General features: G+C 49.2%; 1 protein-coding gene across 4 annotated transcripts in view; it reads right to left on the bottom strand.

Moving 5' to 3' along the window:
* The window catches only part of VAC14 (VAC14 component of PIKFYVE complex), a 191,605-nt gene that overhangs the window by 106,878 nt on the left and 67,742 nt on the right, over window positions 1-16,985 (bottom strand). For all 4 annotated transcript variants that reach the window (XM_084644950.1, XM_084644951.1, XM_084644948.1 and 1 more), the window contains one exon: window positions 3,544-3,694. In XM_084644950.1, the coding sequence (XP_084501076.1) occupies window positions 3,544-3,694 (151 nt within the window). The remainder of the gene's footprint in view (window positions 1-3,543; window positions 3,695-16,985) is intronic.

Here is a 16,985-nt window from a genome sequence, read left to right as displayed (position 1 = left end):
CCCTTCTCATCTTTGCTATGCCAATGAGAGCTGGCCTTCCTGCATACAAAGCAAGCGACAAATGGGACGTCATGTGCCCCACGCAGCGCAGGTCCTTAAAACACAGCTCCAAATTCATTACATTTTGAGACGCTGAAAGAGCACAGCTAGCCTTATGTCATGGGAGAACAAAGCATCTAAATAAAAGTCAATCTGGGAATGAACTCAGGAAAAGGGATGCTGCTTTCCTGATTGCAACCAATGAATGGTTGGAGGAAGCCAATCTCAATGGCAGGGAAACAACTGCATAAACACATCCTGGGAAAACATGAGAAAGAGGAAGTAAGGGCATGAATGTGGAACAGCCCAGGCCCCTTCCCTTCCCCCACACCACTTTCTTAGGAATGGGTGACAAGCTTGGATCAAAAATAGCCACACTGCATGAACAATGGAAATGTGCTATGACTTTCTGGACTTGCAAGAATGGCTGACTCAGTGACTTACACCCACACATCACAACCACAAACAGGTATCCTAGCACTCAGGGACACTGGAGTCCTTGGCTTCCTTACCCTGGGCAGGCAGCTCCTGTTCTCCTATCCCCACAACTCTCTAATGGCTTTTCAGTCTACCCTGTCCTGATCCAAGCGAATCACATAGGGAGAACATCAGCTAGCATTCTACTGGCCCCCACCGCCAATGCTGGAGTTGCTTTGCAGGTAGGACACTGCTGCTTCAGTAGTCTGAGCAGATGGCTGCAGTACATGCATCTGCTTCATGCCTCCAGGCATCTACTTCATGTCTAGGGGAAGTGGTTCTCTTCTCTTGGTTTGGGGGCTAGGTTGATTTTCCAGCACTCCACATTTGCATCTGTTCTGACCAGCTTGTGCAGACAAGTAGCAGGGAACCAGCACACCTTGCAGACAGAGGCTTTGTCATAGTGCTCTATCCCAGCGGAGTGCTAGGGAAATTTGAGCAGAAGCAACACAAGCCCAGCAGTGAGATAGGACCCATACAGCCATTAAGGAGCATATGCACATAGACCAAAGATTTTCTATTAATCACGCTCCAAAAGGCCTTTTCAAAAGGCCATAATGTTACGAATTCAAACCCCAGAGCATCCTAGCCTAGAAGCAACCCCTCACCTCACTAAGGACTAATCCTGTGCTAAATCATAGTCATTGGACCTATGTGTGAAACATGCGGGCAGTCATACTAAGGAGAAGGTGGTATGGCCACCCTTACAGAACTCCGGGGAAACACTCCTTTCCAAAAAGTTTACTTTTGGTAAAAAGCCAAATCATGAGAATTTCAGCCCCCCAAAGAGTAATCTGCCAGAAAGTTATAAGCAAGTGAGAACAGGTTTACAAAAGGAGAGCGTTTTGCAACCCGAACTATAGCACCCACCATTAGCAACCATTATACATGCATCCTGCGTGCCCTACACACACTTGACACGGTCGTGACTGGCAGTCTAAATACAGAGGACAGCTAGACACGGATGTAGCCAGATTCTTCCAAACCCTTGATTTTTTTTTTTGTACTATACTTGAATAATTGAAGCCTAGTTTCTGTTCCAGTTAAAGGGGCCGTGCAGTCTTCAGGATACATGCCATACTGCAGGCTATTTTTAGATAATCCACAAGGAAGGAAACCTTGGCCAGCCAGCCATCAGCATGATTTAAAATGCAGCTTTGCAGCTGTTTGGCCAATGCTGCATAAGTAACTCCACCCACACAGTGTCAATCTTGGACATGGAGAGGATCAACAGCACTCGCAAAGCACTGCATTAGGTTTCAAAAGTTACAAAAGCCTCTGACGAGGCAGCGTTGGCTCTCACCAGACTAGCTCATTAGGCACGTCAGTCCTTCTAAGGCTACAGGCCTGCACACAGGAAGCAGGGAGGGTTGTGTTAGCTGAAATAGTGCAACAATTCTAGAGGGTCTGAGTAGGCCTTTGGGCCAGTACTTTCCCAGCAGTGAGGCAGTCTGTGGGCATCAAGGAAGAGGAGGCAGGAGGGCAAGTAGGTGGCTACACCACTTTTTATTAGCATTCGTGCAAAGTGCCACTGATGTGAACGGCTATTTACAGAGAGACCAGACAGCCCTTACCCTGAGATGCTAACAATCTAACTCCAGCAGGAAAAGGATCCGTTTGCCCAGGAGGATATGCCTGGTTTTGAGGATTGAGGAATGTGCTCATGCAGGCTATGTCTACACTATGAGCTAGGGGTGTGATTCCACTGCTCACACATGCTCACGCTAGCCCAGATATAAATAGTGTAGCCACAGTAGCTTGGAGGGAGGCACGGCTGACTCACCAGTTTCAGGCAGACTTGTACACTGCTACTTAGACTCGCTCTAGTGCCATAAGAGCTAATGCGAGGATGGGTACAGGCGCAGGGGAACCACGCCCCTAGCCCGTAGTACTGAGACAGCTACAGAGACCTGCAGCACGAGAGGGGAGTGAGAGGTGAAGGTCTGGAAGAGCGGGATTGCCAGCTGCAATGGCTGAACTGCTGTTCGGGGAAGTGGGTGGATTCCAATTGTAAATGACTTTTTCTATAAAACCCCAAAGTATGAAGATTCCCCTCCTCCAGTTTTAACATTTCACCTGTCCTGGCACTTGGGACAACGTAGAACTTCATTTTACAGAGATGAAGCCAAGGACACTTGGAACATATCTCTGTGTAACACTATGGACACAGACCAAAACATTTTCAATTGGGGCCTTTACATTTTGGGTGCCTCAGTTTTTGGAAAAACAAAAGGAGGACGTGTGGCACCTTAGAGACTAACCAATTTATTTGAGCATAAGCTTTCACGAGCTACAGCTCACTTCATCGGATGTTGTAGCTCATGAAAGCTTATGCTCAAATAAATTGGTTAGTCTCTAAGGTGCCACAAGTCCTCCTTTTCTTTTTGCGAATACAGACTAACACGGCTGCTACTCTGAAACCTGTCAGTTTTTGGAAGCCTCCAGCTTAACATCCTGGACCTTGCCCATCTAGTGCATTTTCTGTGAGGCTCAGAAACTGGGGGTGGGGAAGGAATCAAGGTGGCTTAAACTGGGCACCCAAAAAGCACAGATACTTTTTAAAATTTGTGGCCGCCATATAAATATGGCATCTGATTGATGAATGGCTCAGCTCACAGCTCCTCCTTCCCCAGGTCTCCTTTCTATGATCAGGAGAGTTTAATTTGTTCTATTTTGGGCACTTACTATTAATTGTTCTGAAAAAAGTCAGTCCCATTTAAGTGTGGCAATAATGTGACCAGTGTATCAGATATAAAAATATTGCAGGAACCGTGGATTGCTTTCGTGGCTGAATCCACAGATGGGTAGATAGGAGCAGCTGGAGAACACTCTTCTGCATCCCAAAATATCCAAGCGATGTGGGGGCTGGAACTGGTATATTGATTCATTACTCCAAGAGAGTCCCTCTTTGCCAGACCAAATCTGACAAGTGCCACTTTGCCTCAAGAGAAATGAAGCAGCTAGAAAGGGAGAGGATGCTTAACAATTTAGATCACTGTCAGGAAGGTATGGACGGAGGGCACTTACCAGAGGAGCTCAGCTGGCTGGCTTTGACGGGAATGTGTAACTCCGATTGGCTGAATCGCGTATCAGAGCCATCACATGGCCCCTGATCTTCTGTTTGACCTGCAGGAGAGGAGGCGATCTCAGCCAAAACTTCTAGGTCCTTCAGGATAACCTGGTAAGAGGCATGGACAGCACACAGGTGAGTAATGACAATGCAGCCTGGCGAACCTGTAGAAGTGGCAGGAGACTAGAGACTTTGAGCCCTTTCTTTTTGAAGTGATTGAAAGGAAATGGGATCCAAAAAGCTAACCCTACTGACATGGATGAGGTAGAAGTGGGGAGGCCAGGACTCCTTACAGTGAAGTTCCTGGCATACACCTCCCATGGAGAAGGGCGGGGCAGAGAAATGGAAGATCTATTGTGTGACTGCAAAAGGGCAGGTGACCATTAAACTTGGGCCAAACTTATACAGTCAGCACCCCAACTAGACCAGGACTTGCTGCCCTCCACCCAGAGTATATCTGGTAAAAGCCAGTGGTTTTACTTCAGCTTCACTTCAGAAGAGAAGTGAAAAGTTCAGGTAAAGGAGGTAATTGGACGAGACATTTTCCCACCATGCAACGAATGTTGCAAACCAGCCTGGACAGCCAGCAACGTTACTGGAGGGAGGCATGGGAAACCTGTGCTGGGGATTTCCAGGCACTCTGCAGCCACAGAGTTCTGCAATTCTTGAATGTAGTTTTCATTTAAACAGGAGCTAGCAGCCATTTTGTTTGCAAGGAAAGTCTTTCAGGCACCAGCCAATGCAGTGCCATCTCATTGAGTGGAATGACAGCTTAGAGAGCTATGAATTATGTCGATTAATCTCAATGGATCGACTCCGAAGACTGTTTAAAATGACAACATTAATCCAGTGCTGATCAACTCAAAAGAAACTTCTAGCTAATGGGCTTATCTAGCATTGGACACCTCACTCATGTGAAAAGGAGTTTACGTTGGATTGAGGCTGAACGCTTTAACAATGAATGTAACAGCTTTATCCAACACTGGTCATTCTCTGCACAGGACTTCGCCATCACCCGCTCTTCTCTCTACACCTCCGCAGTGGTCATTTACAAGATTATGAGGATAATTATGGTTTTCTACAATTGTCCTGATGTCCCAATCAGTAATAATGGATCTTTTTCTATCCCTAGCTGTTTTACTGGTCACCACCATCTCTCTCATCATCCTCCTACTTACTGGAGATTTGTAAAGCATGGGAACAACTAGACACACAGGCTGATACCTTTGGGGAGCCCTGCTGCACCAACCAGCGCACAGGTACTGGGCAGAGTGGGTCTCCCACACACCCTCCAGAGTGTTGCCACCTCTTGCTATTCTATTGCAAGTCTCGGACTATTTGGCATTCTACTTGTATATTTACAGCTCACTGAGTCATGTAATTATTTGGGAATTTCAGCTTTTATTATTAATTATTATTATTATTAAAAGAAAAGTAACCTTCTCATCCTTATGGCTGCAGAGAAGAACCATTTTTTTTAAAGCCATGAATTTTAAGCCACTTGTGATTTTTGAAGTCTTGGGGTGGCAATCCTGTGTCTCAGGGCACTCAGGCAGTGGGCATTATCCTCATTTCACAGATGGGGAAAGTTAGGTGCCAAGACTCAGGTTTTAAGGCCAGAAGGGACCATCATGATCATCTAGTCTGATCTCCTGCACATTGCAGGCCACAGAACCTCACCCACCCACTCCTGTAACAGACCCAGAACCTCTGGCTGAGTTTCCAACATCCTCAAATCATGAGTTAAAGGCTTCAAGTTATGGAGAATCTACCATTCACTCTAGTTCAGACCGGCAATCAAGACAAACACCCCCTTGGTTCTCTGCCAATCTGACCCAGGGGAAAATTCCTTCCCAACCCCAATTCTGGCAAATCAGTTAGACCCTGACCATGTGGGCAAGACCCTCCAGCCAGACACCTAGGAAAGAATTCTCTGTAGTAACTCAGAGCCCTCCCCATCTAGTGCCCTATCTCCAGCCGATGGAGATATCTGCTAAGAGAAGTACTGGATGGGCCATATGCCCTTGTAGGCAATCTCAGGTTAAGCGACTTGCATGAAGAGTCAGGAAGAGAATCTAGCTCTTCTGATTTTCAGTCCCAGGCTTTGTCCTCTTCTAGGCCATCCATCTCCCTTAGCGTCCAGGCCAATTTCCTGCATAACACAGCATTTCTCAGACAGGTTCTCAGGGCTTGTCTATACGGTAAGTTAGTGTGTGGAAAGCCAGTGGGTGAATCTCCAGCTCATCAGCTGGCTGCACAGTAATGTTCCATGCAGACAAGCCCTCCAAGTCTCAGCCAGAGTTGCTCCGAGCAGATGTAGGAGACAAAACAAGCTGATTTGGGGAATGCAAATAGCAGCTCTCTCCTGATTACAGCTTCTCTTTCCTTTACAAAAGCCTAAGAAAAGTACGTAGATGAACAGGCACAGCCCTCCTCTCACCCACTTATCATTGTCGAATGCTACCAGAAGCGGCTCTGCTCACCAGCACTCTTGCACACTGAAGTAGACAGCAGTCTACAAAACAAACCCTGGCTGAAACCATTCCCACTTAGCGCTTGCCAGGGGCCGTGAAGGAGTAGGGGCCAGAAAATAGAGCACCCTCTGGGCTCACATCTCACTGAACAGATGCTGCCCCTCCAACCAACTCCCATCCCTGCTGGACCATGTGGATTTCTAGCTCATCAGGAAGGATGTTCAGGTGGCTCTGAGGGAGGGGAGAACCATCTACATTTGGTTTAGCCTTCGCTGCTGTGAAGCATGGCCACATGAAGCAAAGCTACAGAGTGTATTAACCTACAGAGACCGGAGCTTAGGAAACTGTGAAAAACAAAAAGCTCCAATACACATGGGAGGTCCCTGCATGCACAAACATTGTTAAGTAACCCCATGCAACTCCCTCCGGGGGAAATAAAGGACAACAACAATCTTAGAGACAACAACCGTGCACGGAAGGAGAGAAAAAGCAAGGCCTGACAGATGTGTGGTCAATACTACTTTGAATATAGGACAAAACCATGGTAATGATCGAGCCAAGGCTGGAACAGCACAGCCATTTCGATCCCATTTTAAAACAATGTCCTCTTGGGGCTGAGATTTCTCATGTGTCGGCCCAACTCCGGAACAATTTGTTTGGGGTTGGCTGCAGGGCTCAAAGCTAATCAGTCCTTTTGGAGTCATCCACACACAGGAACAGCCTCTCCACATTTGGGGCTCAAAATCACTCCAGGCTTGCCTACCCGACCGCCTATGCCGGTATAACTTCTGTCACCAAGCAACGCAAGCTACTCCGACCTAAGAGCCTCTTGCGGAGGTGGTTTTAGGAGGTGGACGGGAAAGCGCTCTCCTGTCGGCACAGAGCGTCTTCACCAGACATGCTACAGCTGCACCGATGTAGTGCTTCTAGTGTAGACTAGCCCTCAGATACGGCTTTGTTTAAAAACAGGAAAGTAACTCGGCATGGGTTCCCCCCCGGAATGAGGAGCTTGTGAGCAAGAGCTGCCCTCTAGCTAGCAAAGGAATGGCATCTGGAAACGGAAGTTAAGTTTGAGAACGGTGCTCCAGAGTCATCCCAGGTCTGTTGGAAGCCAATGGAAGGTCTCCCATTGACTTAAGGGGCTGGTCCCAAAGCCTACAGTGCATGCCCAGAAAGACCACCACCTTCCATGGGGAGTTAAGCACAAAAGGTTCCAATGACCCATGGCAGCCAGGAGCTGCAGGGTTCCCTGCTTCCTGTGGCAGCCGGGAGCTGTGGGGTATCCCCACCACCTGCAGCAGCTTGGAGCTCCAGGGGCCGCCAGAGGCAGCGGGGGTACCCCGCAGCTCCCTACCGGGGGGCGGCCAGGGACGCTGCAGCTCCCGACCGCCACAGACTGAAGTCACAGTGGTCGCTGGATGTCATGGATTCCGCGACTTCTATAACCTCTGTGACTACATCATAGCCTTATGCATTGGCTAATGAAAAGGAGCTACAGTGATGCAGTGCTCCTGCATCTCAGTGACCATGGCCTGCGTTTGCTCTTGGAGCCTGCTCTTCCTGCATTGGCTCAGCATGCACTTTCTGTACAGTACTGATGTTCTCCACTGTCGCTCACCCTGAGAGGAATCCAGCTGGGGAGGGCAGGCGGGCGGAGTGTTTTGTATGCAGAGCACATCTTCCCGCAAAGCGCCGCTGAAGCACTTGCTTTCTTTGTGTGAGCAAGAGAAAGAAACAGGGAGGTTACAGGAAAGCAATATCCTGCAGGAGCACAAATGCCTGCCATTGCCATGGCAACAGGCTGGGTGCCAGAGAGGCACATCAGCTGGGTCCCATCATTCCGGAGCTCGGCTGCCATTAAAACCTCCAGCACTTGCAGTGAACAGGGCTGGAGCCATCAGCCTCCCAGGTGGGGGGCGAAGACTCTGGGGTCTTACATGGGGGCGTGGGAGAGATAGATCCAATGGCATTTCAGATGATGGAGGAGTAATCACTCGGGATCCACTCCTGATGGATGGAGCAGCACAGCTAGGATAACCTTGCCCCCTGCCTTTACCCACAGAGCCCAGAAAGCACTGGGGGCTGCCACGCAAGCTCTCTTCAGCGCGACGTGGGGAACGAACAGGGATTAGTGGCTTTAGTCTACAAGGCCAGATGTTGGAGATCCGGGCTCTGTTCTTAGGTCTGCACTGACTGGTTGGGGGACTTTGGGCAAGTCACCGTGCCGCAGTTTCCCCATCTGTAAATTGGATGATGGATGCTTAGCCACATTTAAGACAGAGTTATAACCCAGGCTCAAAACTAGCAGAGGCCAGCTATACCTCCCAGTCAATAATTGAGCTCATTCTGGTAACAAGAAAAGCGATGAACGTAGCAAAAATCTGTGTCCTACAATTCCTGCAAAGAAATTCTGCCCCTGCACAGCTCTTTGGCTACAGCTGCTGGCACCACTGGCTTTGACGGTCGCTCACTTAGACCTAGAGTCCCTACGAGCAGAAGGGCTGAAACTATTTGACAACATGAAGATCTGATGCATTTCACCGCCATTCAGCATGAAGTGCCCCTCTCCCCCACCACACACGCATCTACAATGGTTGCTGAAGCAGAGATTTCCTTTGCCTCCCCTCCACTACGTGTGTTTCTCCCCACCACTATCGAAACTGAGCAGCTCACAAGCTTGAATGTACTCTACCCCCTCCCCATGCAGAAGGCAGGGACAGCTCTTTTACAGAGGATGGGACGTGGGCACAGAAAGGAACAGAAACCCAATCTCCCGGTTATCAGTACACTGCCCTTAACCCAAGACCATCCTGCCTCTATTCCTCCCCGCCGTGTGCTAGACTTTTCTCCATATAGCCGAACCAAGGGGCAACCAGTGCCACTTACACAATCTCCCCAGCCAAGAGAGTTTTCCTCAGCTGGGTCTCCTAGATTCCAGGAGGCGAGGCTATTTGGGTGGTGCTCTCTGCAGTAGGAACAAGTGGCGCTTATTAGTGTTAATTGGAACAAGCCTCAAAAAGGAGAACATGTCTCTTAGGAAACATGAATAGTAACCAGGTCAAAACATTCGGCGGGCATCTTCTCACTGATAGTTACTGGTATCCCCATTTAGCCAGAGCAAGCAATGGCAGGGCTGGAGAGTACTGGAGAGGAAAGTTACCCCTCCGCATGGCTGCAGATAGGCCTGGGGGGACAGACAGAGAGGGAATTATAAAAAGACAGGAAGGTTGTAACAAACTAGCTGGTTTCCTTCCTTGTTGGGAGTACAGATTTCTCTCTACATTGCTCCCAAGCAATGGTTTTAAAGGCATAGAAACCAGAGATTTGTAGGTTTCAGAATAGCAGCCGTGTTAGTCTGTATTCGCAAAAAGAAAAGAAGGAATTGTGGCACCTTAGAGACTAACCAATTTGAGCATAAGCTTTCGTGAGCTACAGCTCACTTCATCGGATGCATGCAGTGGATTTGTAGGTCTCTTCTGTTATCCAGATCTAGGTCAAGTTAATTTGCCTCTTGTTCTGGCTGAACTGATCTGATACTTAGCATCACTGGCTTCTGAGGAGGCTTTCAGGCAGGGCAAGGCGGAGAAAGCAGCCCCCACCCTTCATTTTCCTCTGCAAAGGCATCACCCGTCTCTTAGAAGTAATGTACCATGACACGTGAGCCATTCCCTAGCAACTCAGCAGTGCATCCTGCTGCCACCCAGTAACCCTGCTCATGGGGGGAGCGTACACTCTGGGGGGCAGCCCTGCTGCTCACACGCAGATTCGGGAAGGAGAACAGGAGGAGAGGAGAGAGTCAGCAGGACCACAGGTGTTGAAAGCTGAAACACTTGACGGGTGCTGCCCCACTGCTAGTTGAGCATGTCTCCCTTTGGCACCTGGCAAAGGTCCCCAGCTGCTGACGGGATGGCAGGGGGCAGACAAAAAGCCTCAGTTCTTGTGACCCAGGCACCTTCCCACACTGAAAGCGCTGAGCAGATTCCCCCAAAGCCTTCAGCAGGCAGGTGCCTTTGGGGAGCGCAGCCTCTTATTAAGGAGTTCTGCAGGCTTTGCCCTGGTGGCAAAGAGTTCGTCTCCTTCTATAAGCAGCATGTGAACATCAGAGAGGAGCGTGTCTCTTCTATCAACGCTGGAAGTGCTTTCATCACCTTGGAACGAGAAGAGCCCCATGTCCCTCATTAAGGGGATTCAGAAGAGAGATCCCATTCCCATCTAGTTGTCGACAGCTCCACTCTCCTCCCACTCACACAGTAACAAGCTCATTCTAGCACTGGTATTCGCTCCGGTGATGGACTACACTGAGATCAGAAGTAGAAGTGTTATTAAATGAACGATATAAAGAAGCCTAAAAAGGGTAAGAGGAGAGATAAAGATAGTTTTGCCAGCACGTTTTGTATCTGCCTAAGTAACACACATAGATACACCTTGCGCCACACAATGTAAGTCCTATGGAATGGCCTGGGTTAGCCAGACCTCCATATTATCCAGAAAGCATTACAGCCCCACATATTAGCATAGAGTCACAGGGTCCACCGGATCTAGTCTGACCTCCTGCATGTCAGAGGCCACTACACTCCAGCCAGTTACCCCTGCACTGAGCCCAATAACTTGGATTAGACCAAAATTATTATAGCCCTCCGGAGTCTAAACTACAGTATGCCACAGGCAGAGAATAGGAGGGACCAAGGTGCACCAATGCCCCTGCAATGGCAGGGAACTGATTTGGTGAGATACGACCCAGATGAATTTATATTCCAGTGGCACCTAGACACCAGAAGAGATGAGGGCCCCAATGTGCACACACAGTGAGAGTCCCTGCCCCAAGGAGCAGAGGCCTGGGTGACAGTTTTTGTACCAGTATAACTGTGCCTGTTCGCAGGTGACATGTATTTACCAGCATTGTTACACTGGTACCGCCCGTAATGTGGGCATAGCTCCACACAGCCTTAGAGTGCCGTATGCTGGTATAGGTCATTTGTGTAAAAGAGGGGGAATATACTAGACCAGTAAGGCATCTTCAGACTGGGGTAGTTTATTCCCCTCCTCACATAGGAATAAAGCACCTTTATACAGGTATAATGCATCCAGATTAGGGGGCTGTGCGGCTTTAACTATACAGCTAGAAGGCGGTACAACTTCTGTCCAGAGAAGCCTTACAGTCTAAACAGACAAGAGACCAAGGCTAGAAGAAAGGAAAGATCATCATGCCCATTTTACAGATGGGGAACTGAGGTACAGAGAGACTAAGGGAATATCTGCACAGTGATTAAATGACCATGGCTGGCCCAGGTCAGCTGACTTGGGCTCGTGGGGCTGTAAAATTGCTAAGTAGATGGAAGTGGGGAGGGTCCCAGAGCCTGGGCTCCAGCCTGAGCCCAAACTTTCACACGGCAATTTTTAAGCCCATAGAGCCCAAATCAGCAGACCTGGGCTATGGTGGCCATGTTGCGGGTTTTTTATTCCAGTGCAGACATACATGGCAGTAGGCAGGCCACTGAGGGTAAGAAATCTATGCCAGAGGCAGGAGCTGAAGTCCCAGTCCAATGCCTTAACCATGAGGCCTCGCTTCCTCACTGAAATTCACTCAGCCAGCCAGCTTCCTCAACATCTGCAGGACGTTCGAGGAACAGACCTTCATTACATGCATGACACATGCATGGCACAGATAACCTGCACTGAAGGTAAGACAACAGGGCCAGTGGATAGGGCTCTAGACAGCCAAGTTTTACTGTTGGCCCTGCCCCGAACTCATACTTTGCCTACACAAAGTTACAGCAGTTTAGTTAAACTGATTTAACTCAACCAGTACAAACCCAGGCATCACCACTCTTATTTCTGTTTAAGTTTATTAGGAACAGGTTTAAGATGAACTGAAATAAGCTGCTCTTAAGCCAAATACCATCCGTGGAAGAGTTTGCAGTTTAACTAGAGCAGTTTAAATTCACATCTGTAGGTGAACAAGTGCAGCTCTCTGTGCAGACAAGCCCACAGCGTGACCTTTAGCTTTGGTCTCAGTTTCTTCAGCTGTGAATCAGGATTAAGGCCCATCTTTGTAGAGTGCTTTGAGATCCAAGGAGGAGAAGTATTTTTGATGCATTATGTACCATAACATTTACTGTGCACAGGATGCTACACAGGCAACTGAGCTAAGTTCACTCACACGCATCCCCACCCCAGGGGTTCCAACAACATGGCAACCACAAGAGCAAAGCTCCAGTGGGTTGTGATGTTATCAGGACTAACAGCAACTGTCAGAACTGCCCCGTGTTTTATGCCTTTGAAAATCTGTAATAAAAGCACATTTTATCTGATGAGATGCCCCTCATCCCTCCTGCACATTTAAGTTTTTTTAAAAAACTTCAGCTATGAAGAACTGTCACTACTGGCTGATGGTCTGGGACATTGGAGGTCACCTCACCAGTCACCCCTTGAATGTAGATCATCAGAATAGTGCAATTACCATTCAAACACTTAGACTGCTGCTAGGGAGTGAACTCTGCATTCACCGGAGTGAACAAGCCTTCATTTGCAGTGTTGGTCCCAAGATCGGAGACATAATGTGGGTGAGGTAATAACTTTCACTGCACCTGGGGGAAGTAACAAGCTTTCGAGCTGCCAGAGCTCCTCCTCAGGTTATCCATTCCTGGTGCCTCTCAGCACATGCTCAGGAAATCCAACAGCATCCCACTGAGTCAGGACCCCATTGTGGCAGGCCCTGCACAAACCCCCCCTCAGATCAGGGCTCCCCATGCCAGATACCACTCAAACCACATCCTGCCCAGTGGGAGCCATGCCCAGAGCTGGGGATTGAGCAGAGCACACAGCGAGTGGCACCAAGAATGGGTAACCTGAAGAAGAGCTGTGTGTAGCTCAAAAACTGGTGCCTTCCACCAACAGAAGCTGGTCCAATAAAAGATATTCCCTCACCTGAATAATCCTTGACAACACACCCAGGGAACCCCCTTTCCACCATACCCGGGGCTGGTACCTGTGGGAAGATTAAGGTTTCAGGAAGAGCTGGCGGAAAGGAGCAGTTCACAGTTGTTTCAGCTTTCAAATACCAGCACAGGTGCTCCAGGCCTCTGGTACTGTTCCCAGCGTGTAGGGTACCCCAGAGCAAAGAGATCTGCTCTCTCATTCTTAAAGGGATTGGCGGGGGAGGGGGAGCAGATGCCCCAGAGCCAGCTCCAGTCAACACTGCTCAAAGAGGGCCCCCAAGCCACTGACTAGGCTGTTTAAAGATTACGCAAGGTTATTCAGTGATGAGCAATCCCTGCTCTGCGAAAGCGGCCACCCAGAAGGAAAGGGGTCAGGGTCCCTGTAATGCCGCAGATCGCTGGGAAGTGGACTCTGCCACTGGGCGCCATGTGAAATTGCTGCTGCAGCACAGCACTGCATTTTGTTACACCCTTAAAACTAGCACAAGGATGCCAAAGCATTTCACAAGCTACCGCGGCAGCCACCTGATGAGCACAAGGGTTGGGAAAAGAGACGCCCAAAGACACTCTGTCCTTGCACAGTTAACTATGAAGGGCCCTAAAGCCAGAAGCGAGGAGATGAAAATCCTTGCCTCAGCATGTAGGCTACTTAAGAAACCCTAAGTGTGCCTGCAGGTGCATTCCCTGAGGGCTAATGGAGCCAACCACATGGTTGAGGAGGTTATTCAAGCCCTGCAAATATCCTCCAGAAAACAGAAGGGATCAGAACTACAAAGGTAAGAGAGTCAGGAGGGCGAAGAGGGAATTTGAAGAACAATTAGCCAGCCATGTAAAGGCCGATACGTTATTTAATCCATCGGAAGTAGGAAGGCAGTGAAAGAATCTTTAGACCCACAAGATCACCAGGGAGTAAATGGAGCAACTAAGGAGGATAAGGACAACATGGTGAAGCCTGAAGCCAAGCAGAGGGCATCAGGACAGCACCAGTCTTTCATCTGCTCTGGTCAGGCAATAAGGAGGACATGTGAATTTGACAGCATCCTGAGAGGAGATAAGAGAGCAAATGAAAAAATAAAGACAAGGGGTGTCCACTAGTTAGGATGATAGTCTAGAACTCTGGACACCTGGGTTCAATTCCCTGCTCTGTCACAGACTCCATGTGTGACCTTGGGTGGGTCACTTAGCCTCTGTGCCTCAGTTTCCCCATCTGTAAGATGGGGATAGCAGCCCTGCCTTGGCTCACATGGGGGTTGGGAAGATAAATACATTAAAGACTGAAGTACTCAGATGCTACAGTAAGGACCTCAACTACCAGAGAGAGAGAGACCGCGCGCACGCAAATGCAACAAGTAACCAGGCTTCTCCTGGACAGATTAAAACGCTGCAAAGCCACTCAGAAAAGATGTCCTCAAAATTCAGCTGTTTTCCCCAAGCTCCAGGAAGAGAAGCTGGCAGTGCATTGCTGAGACAGTCCTCAGAAGGCCTGTTCTACACTAGCAGCGATACTGGGTGCAGCTTATATTGGCAAAACCGTGTATTCCAGAACACATCCCATCCCCCTGCAGCAAAAGAAATTCTAAGAACAGCCGCAGCTTTCCTAGTGTAATTCCCTCTCCACTTGGGGCTTTTGCCAGCACAACTGTGTCACTCCACGATCGCTCTTCATGCTCCTGCCCAACACAGCTAGGTGGGCAACAGCACCTTGTGCAGGCCTAAGCACCATGCTTTCCTGCTTGCAGCCTGTAACTATGTCCCGGGCTGCAATTTCCCCTGGAGCCCCTGGGAAGCCGGCCTCAGTGCCAAGGGCAAGCCCTGTCCTTAGAGAGGCAACTGCAGCATGTTAAGAGATGGTTCAGAAACCTTCCGTTCCCCTTTGACATCCCACGCCAGACCCATCTTATTCTCTTTTCAGCCTGCAGCGAATGAAGGGCTGCCAGAGCCTCATTCCACAGAGCAAAGCCCTCCAAGGACCCCTAGTGGTGAGATGCCGGTCAGCGCTCCATTGCACTCGGCACAGGGTGGTTAGGAATCAGGGCACATACTGGTTGAGGGCAGTGGGCTATTCATCCCACACGAAGGCTGGCTACGCTGTGACTTGAATGCAGCCTCATTCTATAGAAGTGGACAACTAGGTTTCTTCCCAACACATTCGGAAGTTTGGGGGATTTTTAATTTATTTTTCTTCTAAATGCACGCTGGAGGGGTGGGAGGTGAGAAGAAACCAAGGGAAGGCAGCACAAGAGCCAAGAATGAGAGCCCCGTTGCTGGCAAGGCCCCAAAACCAAGGCAGTGTGAAAAGTAAACTTGCATTCCTTCCTCATCAGTGTTAAAAGAGAAACCCCCATCAATCTTCCCACGACAATTTAACTGTACCTCTTTTCAGGCCCCCATCACCAGGGAAGAAAGGGGACGGCGACCTTTGCCTTCTGACAGACAATTTCACAGCTACCAAATTTCTGCTTCAGTTCAACCCTGATCCAAATTTCTTTTATAATGAAGAGGATGGGAGAGGGGAGGATGGGGGGGGGGGAGAAGGCAAAGAGTATAGGAGTGGGAAGTTTCTCCCCATCCCTGAAAATCTGTACACTTAAGCTGCCCCCCCCAAAAGCTGCACACAAAAGTGTGGCATGGATTACTTAACTGATCCTGTGTGCACAAATACTTGACTACACAACTGTGGTTGCTGTATGTGAAAAGTCTGATGCAGAAATGCACACAAGTTTGCTCCCCTCAAAACTCTCTGAAACTGAAGCCTGCTATACAGTGGGACAGCGAATGTGCAAGGAAGTCAAATGCATAAAGCAGTGAGGCTATATCCGGGCAATACATTCACTTAACATCAAGCAGCAACAGCCTTTAGCCCTTCAGGAGGGTGATGATGGTAGCTGGCTGAGAGCAAACTGATCAGGACTGAAGCCATTTTGTAACACTGACAGACCTGTCATCTCTCAGGATGGGTGCCCAGATCACTTGAGGCAGATTTTCAGAAACGTGTGTAATTAGTGCACAGAGTTTCACACCTCATCTGATGCCAGATGGTGCACAGAGCATCACAGAAGCTAGGTATGAATGCACTGCAACCACCAGCACTAGGGATGAAGCACCAGAGGCCCATTGAGGTCTGGGTTCTAAAACAGTAGAGAGATCTGAACTGTAGGGCGGCCTGGAGGGGTCAGACCTTGCCCGCCCTGCACTGCTCTGCAGGAGACACAGCAGGATGCATGATGCCTGTCTGCAGTGTCACATGAATAAGCAACATGTCAATCAGCATGAGTAACCTCTGGGGAGCAGAGGGACAAGAGAGCAAGACTTGCTAAAAGTCACTTGGACTTTGCATCTGCAAACACCTGTCTTTTTCCCAGGTCCCTCCTCCTGATACAGGGGGAGCAAGTGACCAGTCACAAGAGGGAGCCTGCCACAGACCACAGTACAACTAGGACTGAGCAAAGGCTACTTCCATCTTAGGACGGGCCAGTGAAATCGTGTGCTGGGGTAGGCAGCAGGCACCATAAAACCCAGCGGCACAAGGATGGGACAGCAAGAAGCTGGAAGGCGGGAGCACCAGCTACTGAGAGTACTTCACCCTTCTACATCGTCGTCGTCCCCCAGCCTAGGATCTCAGGGCTGTTTAGACAAGCCAGTGAATTCATACTTGTTATAGGCAAGTCACATCCTCATTGTACACGTGGAGAAACTGCCTCACCTTTCTGCGCCTCAAAGCACAGAGCCAGTGGTAGACGAACAGAAAAAGGGTTGCCAGAGTCCCAATGCCACGCTTTAACCAGCGGCCCCTGCCTGGTCTCCAAAACACAGGGACACCATGACTAGGTAAGTGCCAGCAAAGGGCAACACTTGCAACCCCCCAGGCTGCAGCAGCCACTCATTTTAAGACATGCAATGATCGGCACCTGCTGAAACCTCCCAAGTCACAGGCAGAGGTAACATCCCCAGAATTTGATACGGAAAGCATAGGGTGCTTCTGGGTAG

Source organism: Lepidochelys olivacea (assembly GCF_965140295.1).
Source record: "Lepidochelys olivacea isolate rLepOli2 genome assembly, chromosome: 12".
Classification (NCBI taxonomy): Eukaryota; Metazoa; Chordata; order Testudines; family Cheloniidae; genus Lepidochelys; species Lepidochelys olivacea.
This window is presented reverse-complemented; position numbering and strand designations above follow the sequence as displayed.